Source organism: Mus musculus, chromosome 18, assembly GCF_000001635.26.
Source record: "Mus musculus strain C57BL/6J chromosome 18, GRCm38.p6 C57BL/6J".
In the NCBI taxonomy this organism is placed as follows: Eukaryota; Metazoa; Chordata; class Mammalia; order Rodentia; family Muridae; genus Mus; species Mus musculus.
In genome coordinates this window covers 84,851,042-84,864,610 of record NC_000084.6, presented here as the reverse complement: position 1 = coordinate 84,864,610, position 13,569 = coordinate 84,851,042, and the positions used below count along the sequence as shown (strand labels likewise).

At 46.3% G+C, this 13,569-nt stretch overlaps 1 protein-coding gene and 1 long non-coding RNA gene across 4 annotated transcripts in view; one reads left to right on the top strand and one right to left on the bottom strand.

The window, feature by feature from the left end:
- Positions 1–13,273, bottom strand: part of Cyb5a (cytochrome b5 type A (microsomal)) — a 28,534-nt gene extending 15,261 nt beyond the window's left edge. For both annotated transcript variants that reach the window (NM_001348159.1, NM_025797.4), the window contains exon 1: positions 13,004–13,273. In NM_001348159.1, the coding sequence (NP_001335088.1) occupies positions 13,004–13,132 (129 nt within the window). In that variant the 5' untranslated portion in view covers positions 13,133–13,273. The remainder of the gene's footprint in view (positions 1–13,003) is intronic.
- Gm16146 lies at positions 5,115–11,033 on the top strand. Of its 2 annotated transcripts, none has more exons than XR_877639.2 (2): positions 5,115–5,203; positions 6,267–11,033. It is a non-coding gene; the product is annotated as a predicted gene 16146 (long non-coding RNA). The 2 variants fall into 2 exon arrangements; XR_877640.2 differs by having other exon boundaries at positions 5,124–5,207.
- Positions 13,274–13,569: the final 296 nt, after the last annotated feature.

The window sequence follows — 13,569 nt, the reverse complement described above, 5'->3', positions numbered from 1 at the left end:
ACCCTCCTAGAAATTTGCAAATAGCCATGATGTTCAACACAGTCCCAGAATGGAGCCCTTTAACACAACTCTCAACGTTTCAGAAGGCAGAGCTTTTGTAGCTGAGTCACGCCTGGAAAAGCCACACATGTGAGCCACAGGCCAAGTGACTCTTCTGTGACTTTGGGATGAATATTAGGATCAAGTCAAACCTGCTTTACAATCTTCCCAATCCTAGGACAAGAGGACATTCTGAAAATAATCCAATTAAAGCTTATGTAACATTTCATTCATATTATTTTACTATAAATTAAGGGTTACTGCTTTAAGCGTTGTTTTATCACTAAGTATCCAAAGTGGTTTCTTAACTTTCTCACTTTAAAATTTTTTTAAGGTATTTATATTATTAAATGCAAAATTCAGCAATATATTGTAAAAGGGTCTACCTATAAAAATGAGAAATATAAATAGGGTAGGAAAGCCAGCATTTAGTGAATGACAGCAATAAACCCAAACAAAGATGGGTCATTTCAAATAGGCAAAGAGACAAGAAAAGATCCGCACTCTTCAGAATCTCTGGCGGGAAGGTGGGGCTGCCCCGATGGCATTAACCGGGCCTCCCAATCATGGCACTTGGTGAGCTAGTGTGGCATCACATATTTAAAGGGCTCATTGAAAAAAGTAAGAGTTCTAAAAAGGAAGACAATATCACAAACTTGATCACTTTTTGTCACTGAGCAACATTTCCCCATAATGAATTAAGTGCTAGTTAGAGACTTTTGGCCAGCGCCAATAACAACTCAGATTCCCATTTCATCTCTCACTAAGAATTTTATGTAATTACTTACTGTTAAGTTATTGCTGTGAGAAATTTGCCCAGCTATTAAAAGCATGACCATAACACATCAGCTCATCCCCAAAGCCATCCGTGACCTACTCACCCTACACCTTTCCAAATAAGACTCTAGTGGAAAGAATTTAATTTGAAAAACACCCAGCCTGGGAAGAGATCCTGGGATTGCTTCCTTCATGAGGACACTAGAGTTATCAAAGTGGCATGTGTACGATGTCCCACAGGGACCAGATGACATTGCCCTTCACAATAAGAACCTCAGTGAGAGCACATGTCTCTTGTTTAAGACTACAGTGCGCAGTGCTTTACTCCGAGTCATAAAAAATAATTAGCCTAAACATTATAGGCACTGCAGGCAAGCCCATGTGTGTCTGACCCAGTACTGCCTGTGTGGCAAACCCTGACCCTGGAAGGGCTTCGTCTTCACTCCATTCTCGCTCCTTGTTAAAATTGGGAAGATGTTACAAATAGGCAGCTTCGTCTTCACTCCATTCTCGCTCCTTGTTAAAATTGGGAAGATGTTACAAATAGGCAGCTTCGTCTTCACTCCATTCTCGCTCCTTGTTAAAATTGGGAAGATGTTACAAATAGGCAGCTTCGTCTTCACTCCATTCTCGCTCCTTGTTAAAATTGGGAAGATGTTACAAATAGGCAGCTTTTAGCTTCTCAGTATGTGGAGAGACTTGAACTCTTCTTGATACAGAGCTGGCGTTTCTTAAATGTAGCTTGTCACTGTTAGTTGACACTAGTGTCCCTACTTTGTTTTCCCAGCTAGTAGAAGAGTGTCGAGTGATTTGTCTCAGGGAGATGTGAGGACAAGTCTATTTACCCCAAGAGGAGCATTGACCACAGGCCAGCGAAATCATCCTATAACGGATCTATTGGCATTACAGGTGCATCACCGGAAAGCCCACCCTGCATGAGTGAGGAGGACTCCCAGGAGCTGCACATGTGGGCTCCCTGTGCAGTTTTTAGGCAGCTACACCTCCTTTCCTCAGCAAGCTTTTGCTCCTCAGGTGACCCTGCTGGGAGCAGTAAGTTTCCTGAGCCTCTTAGCCTCCCCTTTCCCTTCAGGATGGACCGTTTTAACCTGGAGGAAACTACCTGTTAGACTCCAGCTGTCACTCAGGCCACAGTACCTTCCGGATTCTCAGTGCAGGCACCCTACGGAGCCACAGTCTGCTAGCCCCCAACACTAGCCCCATCAAAGGCCATTTGTTCTCCACCCTCCTCCCTGCCTCCTGCCTGGCTGTGGGCTTGCACAGTGGAACCTCCTCCACTCTGAGAGAAGTATAAGACACGGGCCCCAGTTCCTCTCTGCAGAGTTCCTGCCATGCTGCCTCTGCCACCAGGGCCTGAGCTCTCTCTCCTTAGAACTGCCACCATGCTGCTGTCTGACTGACAGTCCGTGGCGTTAGTAACTCTTCAATAAACACATTGCTCCTTAGTTTGTCTCCGTGTCCATTTTCAGCACCCCTGCCTCCCAACATGAGACCTTTCACTATACACATGGAAAGGGGAGGGGGTGAGAGCTCAGAAGTGACAGAAAGAATGGGGAGCTTTGGATGATGGATGGATGGATAGGTAGACAGACAGACAGACACACAGACACACGGATAGTCAGACACAGACAGACAGACAGATAGACAATAGTGACTTTGAGGTGTTACTGAGAAATGCAGGTATCTTGGGCAAAATTGCTGAGCTGCTTCTCCAGTCTACCAAGAAAGGGGAGAGAACGAGGCAGATATCACTTCCCAACACTTTGTAAATAAACCTCCCATGACCGACCCTCAAACTGAAGATGAAGCAGCCTACCAGTATTCAGTCTGGCACCCAAGGCTGTTCAACTAATCATGTAGCTTCCCTTCTTCACCACCCTGTGACCCTACTCCCAGTAAATTGTTGAAAGCCAATTCTAGCACCAAACCCCAAGCAACCCCCATTCTTGCTAACTCCCCTTATCACCAAGATGGTGGGCTTAAGCTGCTACCATGATTCCGAGAGACTAAGAGTCAGAGACATAATCCCTGGCAGGGAGACAGATAGGGAAAGAATTCGTGCCTAGGTCATAAAGGCGGTGAATCTCCAAGATGGCCAGGCCAACTTCTTCTACCAGGGAGCCTGTCCAACTCCTAGTCTCTCAATTCTACTAAGCCAGAGGCTCAAAAAGTTCACAGAAACATCATAAAAACAGTGAGCTCTTTAAGGTCAGTTATGAGGAGGGCACCTATGTAATATGGGTGTCAGCTGTGAGCTGGCAGATAACTACGTGGTTTTCTCTCCTTGAAAAGGGAAAGAAAAAGATTCCTCTTTTTAGAAATAAAACAGTAAGCGTTTGGATTGAACCATTCCACGAATCAATGCTGACTGTATTTATGCCTGGTCAGTGCGCCCTGACCAGTGTGTTTCATCCACCTTCACTAAACTGTCTCACTAGTAAGATCAAGCAAGTTAAAACATTGCAGACATAGTTATTATTCCGATTCCTGAAGGACACAGAAGCCCCCAGTTCTGATGCAATGACTTTGAAGCAGAGGGAAGAAAGGCAGGGGTCAGGCCCGCTTCCCAGGGACAGGAGAACCACATAGATGTCAATCAGCCTGAAGTGGTCACAGTGGACTCTTGGCTGAGATCAGCAAAGCTACCAAAAACAGGGACCAAGAGTCAGATGACTTTGACCTGAGAGGGGCTTTTGCTCTACCTGAAATCCATCTGGAGTCAGAAGAGCCAAAACTACCTCATCAACACCAGAGATAGAACAGGAGGGCTGACCATGCGCCATTCTACCTTCCCGGCTTCCTCCTCCACACTAAAGCACCAGGGGCGCTCTCCTTCCAATTAAGTATTAAGAATAAGGAACTGGACTGAAATCTGCAGATGATTAAAGGAAAAATAAAATAGGCTCCCAGGAAATGAATTACCCAATATGACCCAATAGCTATTCTCTATGAGTTTTCTTCTTTTTTATACTTTTTAAGATTTCATTCATTCAATCAACTCACACATACTGAGTCTCTTCTCAGTATTCTTCTAGAGATCAGGAGGTATCTATAAATAAGGCTGAAAAGCTCCAGGATTCACAGAGGGCATCTGTTAGTGGAAACAGATATGCAACAATGTAATAAACAAAGTATGTGTTTCTGGGTCATGTACTCTAGAAAACAAATACAAGGCTGGGGATGTAACTCAGTGGTACAGTAACTGCCCAGCATGACCCTGGCCTACAAAGTCCACACTGGCCTCAGATTCACAGCAATCCTAGCCTCCCACATCATGAGATTATAGGTGGGAGCCACCAACCCAGCAAGATATGCCTTCTTTGGGGTAATGGTTAAAAATTAGCTCAAAGTGGATCACAGAAATGCTTTGAAGGTTTAGAACAAGGCTTATTTCTTTTCTGACCACTGATACCCAGTCATTCCAGAGCCATTTGCTGAAGACTGCCCTTCCTCCATAAAGCTGCTGTTAGATTTTTGTGGAAAATCAGTTAGTGCAAGACTATTTCTGGATTCCTCTATTTCTATTCCACTGATCTATGTATGTATGTGTCCCTCTGCCAGGATCACATTCTCCAGAATACTGTAGTTATAGCCTAAGATGTTTAATTAGGTAGAGTCATTAACCCTGACGTGTTTACGCAGAACAAAGTAATACAAATTGGCTTTAATTCTAAAATGTCAGTCTATTGTGATGAGCAAACTCAGGGTCCTAGGAGGCCTGGCCAGGCATGAGATGGCAGGGATCAGCCCAGTGAGAGCAGCAGAGATAGTAAGATTTGGTCAGATTCTAACTTTAAGCCAACAGGCTGTTCTGGAGGAGTTAATATGGAGTGCAAGAGACTGAAGACTGGGGCACAAGTGCTAACAACTGGCACGAGCAAAGAGAAGGATGAAAGTCTGGGACAGAAAAGCAGGTATTGTTTCTTTTTAGATGCTAGGTTTGAGAATTTTGTCAGATGCCTCAGTGGAGACATGAAATAGGCTCAGGAGAGAGGCCTTTCTGCCCTGGATATAATAAGTTGGAAGCTGTGACATTGGACAGCATAGAAGAATGGAAAACCCCCGGCTTGGGGTGTCATGTACTGAAGTCAGAGATAGGTGGAAATGGAAGAAAAGGAGGCCAACCATGTGACCAGGGAGCCCGGAGGTGGGGGTGGGGCTGGGGGTGGGGAGATGGTCTCCAGGAAGCCAAGCAGGAAACAACTGTGTGACTTTCAGCTGACACATGGAGAATGTCAGGAGAACCCTGGCAGGAGTAGCTTTAAAACACTCCTGGAGTTTTAAGAGAAAGAAGAAGAAACAGAGTGGAAGGGCGGAGGTGGAGATGGTAGAGGAGACACTGGAGAAGCCCTATCTGGAGAAGCCGTGTGTAGGTACATTTTTTGGATGGGGGGGGGGGTCAGTGGGGGGGGGTTACCATGTTGAATAATGAAGGGAATGGCCTGGAATGCAGAACTTGCTTATGAAGAATAGAAAACAGAAGGTGGGAAAGAATTGTCATGTCATCAACTGAGAAAGGAGACCCCTGAGTAAACATGGCCGCATTGGCTTAGACAGGAAAAGGCGGCTCCGAATGTGCTGTTTGTTCTACAGCACAGGACCTGGCTCAAGTGCTCTTTGCTCGGTGGTTAGTTAACAGGCCAGATTTACATAACTAAGTCCCAGAAATGACAAGTGATAAACGGTTCAGCGTGGAGTTTCACCAAGTGTCTATGTCAAAGAAAAGATCCTAATGCTACCACTAAGTGCCACTGGTGGGAAAAGGGTGGGGATAAAATCCGACAGGTGTAGAGAGTGGGTGACAGCAGTCTCCCACCAAAGGGCTCTTTCATTCCACCACAGGGTCATTGCTGAGCAGTCTCTGGGTCCAGGGCAGAGAGCGCTGAGCAGACACTTGAAACCTGCCATCCAGAGGAGCCAGGCAGTCACTTCAGTCCCCCCAGGGATGTCACTGTCAAGACAGAGAACTGACCTTTCTATGGAGCCTCATATCTGCCTTTTGGGACAGTAGCCATGGGAACAGAGGACAGGCAGGGAGGAAAGAACAAAGGTTTTCAGCAGAAACAAGTCTAGCTGGTTTGAGAAACAAAAGGGGTGCAGTGGAGAGGAGATAGTGTTACCACCTGAAGTGGAAGAGACAAGGCAGGGCCCAGTCACCCAGCTTTAAATCCGGCATATTGGGAAGGCACTAGAAGGAAGCACAGGGGAAGAAACGAATGTCCTGCACAAGAGGGAGTTTTGTTTCCTTCTGCAAACATTCCTGCATTCCTTAGAGTGATGCTAGCCTGTGTTAGCTGGCTGAAAGCTCTTGGTGCCACCATCCCAACTGAACAAATACCAAAGGCTCGCTCCAGGTTGAGCAAGAGGGTGAGGTCAGAGCCACGCGTCTTCCAAGGACCGCCAATTAACGGGCTTCTCCAAATCCTCCACAGCCTCCTTACAACAGGCCTGACCTGTGGGAACTTACAAATCCTCCACAGCCTCCTTACATGGGCCTGACACGTGGGAACTGTCCCTTTGCAGATGAAAATCACTCAGATGGTGAAGCCAGGCCCAGTGCCCAAGAACAAAGACTGCGGAACAACCTCTGCTGGAAGCTAGAATGATTGCGCACATCCCCTGTCTCCATTGTCTTTTGACACAGAGCCTCTTACCAGCCTGGAGTTGGGCAGGTTAGGTGGCCAGTGGGCTCCAGGAATCTTCCCAACTCTGCCTTCTAGCACTGGGATTACACGTGTGTGCCAGCACAGCTGGGTTTTAACGCTTGCGTTCTGGGGACTAATCTCAGGGCCTCCTGTTTGTGTAGCACCTTGCGAGTTGAGCAATCTCCCTAAGCCCAACAAAGGTTTTATAACCAAAACGCACTTGGCACTACAGCCTCCTACATATGAGGGTTATAAATGTCTAGTAAATGTCCCCAGCAATAGCTTTTATTACTTCACTGAAGAGGAGGGAATTCATAGGTAACATTTACTTTCACAGTGAAAAGATAGAGAATGTATTTTGTGACCCAGGCCATGGTGGGAGAAAACCCGGTACCACATGGCCTGCAACCATTCAAACAGGCTACACCACCAGTCGGCCAGCCAGGCAATGCGCACCTGGAGGGTGATATCACCACCTCTTAGCACTTCGCACAAAGAGACAGTCAGTGCTGGTGCTGGTGCGTGCTGACGTTCCATGGGACCGTTAGGTGTGATCCTCAAGCTGTAATAGTAGCAGAATTCACACGTTAAAGGTGCCCAGCATCCCTCTGTCCATTTCTGTTTCTGATGGAAACACACACCCGCATCACTTAGCGGGGGTGAGTAAATCAGAAGCAAGTTTCTTGGTCACTGAGAGACCTGAAAAGACTCAAGGAGAGAGAAAAAAACAAAACAAAACAACAACAAAAACAGAAAACAAAAAACCTAATCTCTAGCATGTGAGCCCTTGCAAGTGACAACGAGGACCATGACCCCCAAGTACATCATTGAGACTTATGGAAATCAAATGTAAAAGAACACGATGTTTCACCACAAGGATCTATTGTAAGTAACCAAGGTAGACTAAGCACAAACCACGCAAGAGGGAAGTGGCCTGTATGATAAAAAAACACCTGCATAACACGATGCAGCCAGGAGGGAGGTGAGCTCTAAGGTGCATCCTCAACAGAGTTGAGTGGGGAAAGTGGCCGGTGACAGAGAGCACGAGAACAGCCACGAGCAAGCGCAGCACATGCTCGCACTCGTGGCACTGACTGGAGGACACTTGCCAGGCTGTTCTGTGTGGTATTCAATTCTGGGCAACTGTAATTTTCTTCTCACTCTTGTGTGTCCCCCAGGTCCTCACAGTAATGGTGGATTCTTCCCCCATACCCAACAAGCAGTGAAGTTTATATTTAAAAGTTCTAGAAGTGAGATGATTTCCCATTGCATGTGACACATCTTCGGAGAAAAATCATATTTCTGGTGAATATTTGAATTCTGAGTAGTTTAAAAGTTCTAGAAGTGAGATGATTTCCCATTGCATGTGAGACATCTTCCGAGAAAAATCATATTTCTGGTGAATATTTGAATTCTGGGTAGTTTCTTTTGCTGGCAAACATAATTATTATCAATTAAACCAATATTGGGCTTAACACAAGCAAAAATTAATGTTAATGACAATTGGTAAGGGAGATTTTTTTTTTTCAAGTGCTGGGGATCAAATCCACAGCTTGGATTATGTTCTATAATCCTCTGCCATTAAGCTATACCCTCACCCCAAGAAGACAGTAATCACTGGAAGTGGGTAAGGTGGCACACTAGTTATCTCCGCACTCAGGAAGCTGAGGTAAGAGGACTGACCACCCGGATCACATGTTGAAGGCCAGCCAGCATGTGTAAGACCTTGCTTCACAGTGAAATCAAATCAAATCTCAAGGAGTGGGCTGTAGCACACTGGCTTATCAGGCGTGCTCAAGGCCCAAGTTCAATCTCCAGGACAAAACGAAACAAAGAAAACAACTTTTAATTGTCTGAACACCTTCTCTTTCCATGTTGTTCTAAGTGTTTTTCACATGTATTATTTTTCCCAATGTTCTACACCAGAGCCAGTCATGTTCCCATGGATGGAGGAGGGCCAGTTACTCAGATTCTGTTACACAAGAGGTCCTGTGGGTTGTCTCCAAGGTTTTAGAGTCTTTGAGAATAATAGACATCCACACTAAGTAGTGATTAGCCTCTTACCTATTCCCTATTTGCTCTGGCTGACCTGCCTGCATAACCTGTTTTACTTCCTTATTTACAAAATTTTCATCACCTTAAAGACAAACAGAGTCAGGTGCCTCAATTGTGATCTGATGCCTTAATTTTGTTTTGGATTTTACTGTGTTAAAACAAAACGGGAATCTCTTTTCAGAAAAGGAACACCTTCCCCAACAGTAGAACTGCTTAAAAGATACTTAGGTGCAGCCTTACAAGATATGGCTTTTCTACCTATTTATCCAGGATACCTAAGTCACCACCCAAAACACATCATTACGTAATAGAATTTCACTTTACACGCATTAAAGGAAGGTACACGGGGCCGCACCAAAGAGTAGAGACCTATGCCCTTCCATTTCTCAGAAACACAGGTGGACATCTTAAATGTCTCAGGGAGACAGTGGTCCTCAGACTCTGAATTCTTCATCTGTGAAAGGTAAGCAGCCACAAAAAGCAAAACTTCATTCGTCAAGACCCCAAAAAGGCTAAGTGAGTCAGAAGCTAACAGCCTCTGCAAGGCGGGATGCTTTCAATGAATATTCAAGACTTGCTTTAAAAATCGCAGAATCTCAGCATCACTAGGAAAACATTGTGTGGGGAGCACAGACAACTTGCCTTCAACGCGGCCTAGGAGATGTTACGGGCACCCACTGCCCAGAACGGAAAGGCAACAGGAGTCTTACCCGATGCTCTCTTCCTCCCTTCCACAGCTCTGCTTAAACCTGGCTCAACCACAGAACAGGGAAATGCAAACTTGCTCCTTGGCCCTTAACACCTGTTTTCATTCCAAATAATGGTCTCTCGGATTTCTATCATCACTAACCTGTCTAATGCCATGATCTTATATAACAAGACTCAATTTCATAAATGTAAACTCAAAACCTAGGGGGCAGGACTAGGGGGAAAAAAAAGGTTCAAAATATCTAGGCAATGAGGCTTATAATCCTGTGGGCAGACGCCAGCTCGGGACCCAAGCCCTGCTGCTGTTTAGATGGCCTCCCTGTGGGATTCCCACCTCTGGACCTCAGATCATTATTTCCGGAAGACAGAGTTCACATTGCACAAGTGACCTTCAAACTGTGTTCGTGACTAGAAAGATAATTTTTCTACTATTCTCCTATTTCACGATCACCTTCCGGAGTTACATCTCACCTAAAGCACACCCCAAACACCCAACTACACAGGACACCGCAGAGGGGGAACCACAGCTCAAGTCTGGCCGCGGCTGCAGTTTCCAAATGAGCAGGGAAACTCATCCTGGTTTGTGTTAAAAAAAAAAACACTCTTTTTTTTTTTTCCTAGTTGTGGTTTCTGGAGAGATTCTCATGGTCACCCAGGCTGGCCTCTCTAATTCTTGGGAACTCTCCTGCCTGAGATTACAGGCATGCATGCACACTACACTAGTCAATGCTTTAAATCACTGTCAGCTGCAATCAGACACTGCTTGTCTCTCCTTTACCTGTGAGGAATCTAAGGCACAGAGAAGGCAGGCAGCAGAGCAGGAGCAGCCAACCACAGCACGTGCTCCCTCAACAGAAAAGCAGAGCCACGAGGATGGGTGAATCCAGAGCCTGTGGAGACACAGCTCATGGTGACAGAAAATTCCAGAAAGGGAAGAAGGATGCTCCTCCCACTTTTTTCATTTGTAAATTAGCAAAACATATTCTTCAGCTCACGGGCCTCGTGAAATTTCTGGAACCTTGAGATGTAGAAGGAAAGGAAGTCAGGAAAAGTAGGACACTCTGACCCTTGTAAAAAATATTTCTGTTTTAAGCCAAAGCATGAGACAAACCATGTAGACCTAACAACATAGTTGAAACTGAAGGAATCTAGAAAGAAGAACAACTGTGGCAGTATGTTTGAGGTGTGTGTGGAAGTGGTAACCCAAACAGGAACAAGCAGTCATGTTCAGTGCCTGCCGGTGCCCAGAGATCCTAAAGGCAATGCCACACTAGGGAAGGAAAGCCAATGACCAAGACTGTGTGAAACAAGCAGTAGTACATAAGTACATAAGTAGTACAGCAAGCTACGAAATGTCAAGTGTCAACACCAGGCAGAGTCTGAATATACCCAGAAGCCTGATGATCCCAGAATTGCTCCATCCAACATGGTGAGACATTCACACACAGTGAGAGCAGGGGTAAGAAAAGCAGGAAGGGGTCTTGGTCCCTCTAACCCTTAAGGTCAACAGGACCCAACCATTCTCTGTGCTTCTCAAAGACTCTGACCTCTCCATCAACGTCCTAGAAGACTGGTTCCCAGGGAGCCTCTCCATTTTGCTCAAGAAGTGTTCTTCCCAAGTTATCCTCAGAGACAGGGTACCAAAAACTTAGCCAGAGCAAAGGAACTTTCTTTCCAGCTTTTTTTTCCTACAGAGCAGCTTCTTGTTAGCCTTTCAGCTGAGCTCAATAAGTCTGTGGGGTCCTCTCCCCACTCCTTCCCTGCCTCATGAGAATAAATTAAGAGAATCAATGACTGAGTATAATTTAATAATCTCATCCCTGTTACCTACTTCAAAGATCTACTTTTTAAAGTCATACACAATTATTTTGGGGGCAGCAATTCTCTATCAGGAGCAACTGTATGTCCTGTGGGACATTTGGCGGTATCTGGAGACAGTGCTGGTTGTCACTGTTAGGACATCCACTGAATACAGGACAGGGAGGCAACCTAAAAAGTCAACAGTCCCGAGGTCTAGGGACCTGTCTGAAAGGACAACGAGACAAGTTAAAACAGCTGCATCGTATAAATTATCTCAACGTTTTGTCTTTTTCTTTTTACAAGTGCTGCACTTTATTATATACACAAAGTCAAGGGACGAATTTTATCATAAAATTTAAGAATTACATATATCATGGTGGTGGGGCGGGGGGGGGGGGGGGGGACAATTCCACGTGAAGTCATTCACCTGGCCCTTGGCTTAACAATACAGAACAGAACAAGCCGGGCATGGTGGCGCACACCTTTAATCCCAGCACTTGGGAGGCAGAGGCAGGCGGATTTCTGAGGCCAGCCTGGTCTACAAAGTGAGTTCCAGGACAGCCAGGGCTATACAGAGAAACCCTGTCTCGAAAAAACAAAAACAAAACAAACAAACAAACAAAATGCAAAACAATACAGGACTGTTAGTTTGAGAAGCTAGGATGCAAACCTGCTCTGGGCTCAGCAGAACAGAGGCAGATCTGAGCCCACACTGCAAGCCACTCCTTACTAAACTGGAGCCCTATTTTACCGTTAACAGTCAAGTATTTTAGCATGAAACTAAAACTCCAAACTTTCAGTTTTTTCTGTATTTAACATTCTCTGCAAAGCAGATGTCCCTTGAGGTAAATTATAATCTAACACTGACCCTGGACTTCTGCCCAGCCCACCACCAAACAAACAAACATGCAAACCACCCTCATCAATAAGCACTCTTATTTACTGGAAAGAAGTGGGGTGCAGAGTCCTTGTGAGTGTGTGTGACCCAAAGTAACAGTGCATCTGGAAGGAATAAAGAGAAAGACTACAAACAAAACGCCCCTTGGGCTGGGCAGCAAGAACTACAATCTTGAGATCAGCATTGCCAGAGGAAATGTTTTCCTCTAAATTAAGCCATTTTTACAACTTCCGAAGTAGCCTAAAGATTTAGTTCCAGTTTTCTGACTGTACCATGCTGCCTACCTCCCTTCCTTAGTATGAGCTCAAGGCACACACTAGGGAGTCTTTGGGTCACTCACCTGGTGCTGGGGCTCTGAGACAAGTCACTAATCCATTAAGGTCGACATCCTTCAGGCTCTGCTTAGTGAACACTAGTAAATTTATGGGTCTGGGCATCAAAGTAGCCCTGGGAGTGCCCCCCCCCACACACACACACACACTCCTGCGACCCTAAGGAACCCTCTGGGGGAAATAGCTTTTAAGACCAGAGGTCTCCAAACCGCTGATACTAAAAGTCCATTCGAAAATGGAGGAGCTCTACATGGAAAGAGCCTTATACGAAAGCAAAAGAAAGGAAGAAAGAAAGAAAGAAAGAAAGGAAAAAAAAAAGGTTCTTTCAAAATCCTTACGCGGTTATGCACTCTCCCAGCAAGTGGGTAGCATTTATTCAAGACACTCCTGAGCATCTCGCAGGGATCCAGCTTTGGCCTGCAAATACTCCGCCCATCGAAGCCTACAAAAACAGCCCACACCGCAAAGATGCTTCCCTACCTCCCATGGGCATGCCCAGATGTGCCAACCCAAGGCACTCAGGAGCACAGATACAGGTGTGCACAAGCAGGTGAGCATGCTCAGAAGCGAACACAAGTGTGCAGACGCGGAAGGCCCTCTTCTTAAATGTTCTCAAACACTTGAGCACCCGATAACGCATTTTCGGACATCGGTCCCAGGTCACACCGGGGGTATCCACAGCCGGGACCACCCTTTCCTGTGTCCCATTGGAGCGTGCGTGCCCATCTCACCTCTTCGAGAAACTTGGTCAGATCGTACACCTTATGATGCAGGATCACCCAGGTGCTCTTGCTGTCTTTGTGCTTCTGAATCTCTTCCAGGGTGTAGTACTTCACATCCTTGTCTGACTGCCCGGCCATCTCGGAACAGTGAGTCTACCGGGCCCTGCAACACAGCCGTGCAGGGTTGTGCTATGATCAGGTCTGAGCGCCTCCGCCCGGGACATTCCCAGCTCCACCGGGCCCTGTGCCCAGAACCAGGAGAGGGCGGTGCCTCAAACTGGGCACAGACCACAAGGCCTCTTGGGATTGGCCAGTGTGGTGCTCCCGCCCTCAGCCGACGCCCTCCAATAGTCCAATCATTCCCCACCACAGCCCGGCGCGTGGTGTTGATTAGCTACAAGAGGTGCCTTTCACTTTTACCCCAAGCCAGCCCTTTGGGTGGGGAGGCGGTTTTCTGAGTCTGCGCATGTAGCAGCCAGTGGGGGTGGGTGGGTGGGTGGGAGGGAGCTGGGGAAGTGTGATCAGAGGTCTCAGCGCCCAAGTAAAGAGGAAGCTTTAGGGCCAGGTCAAACTCC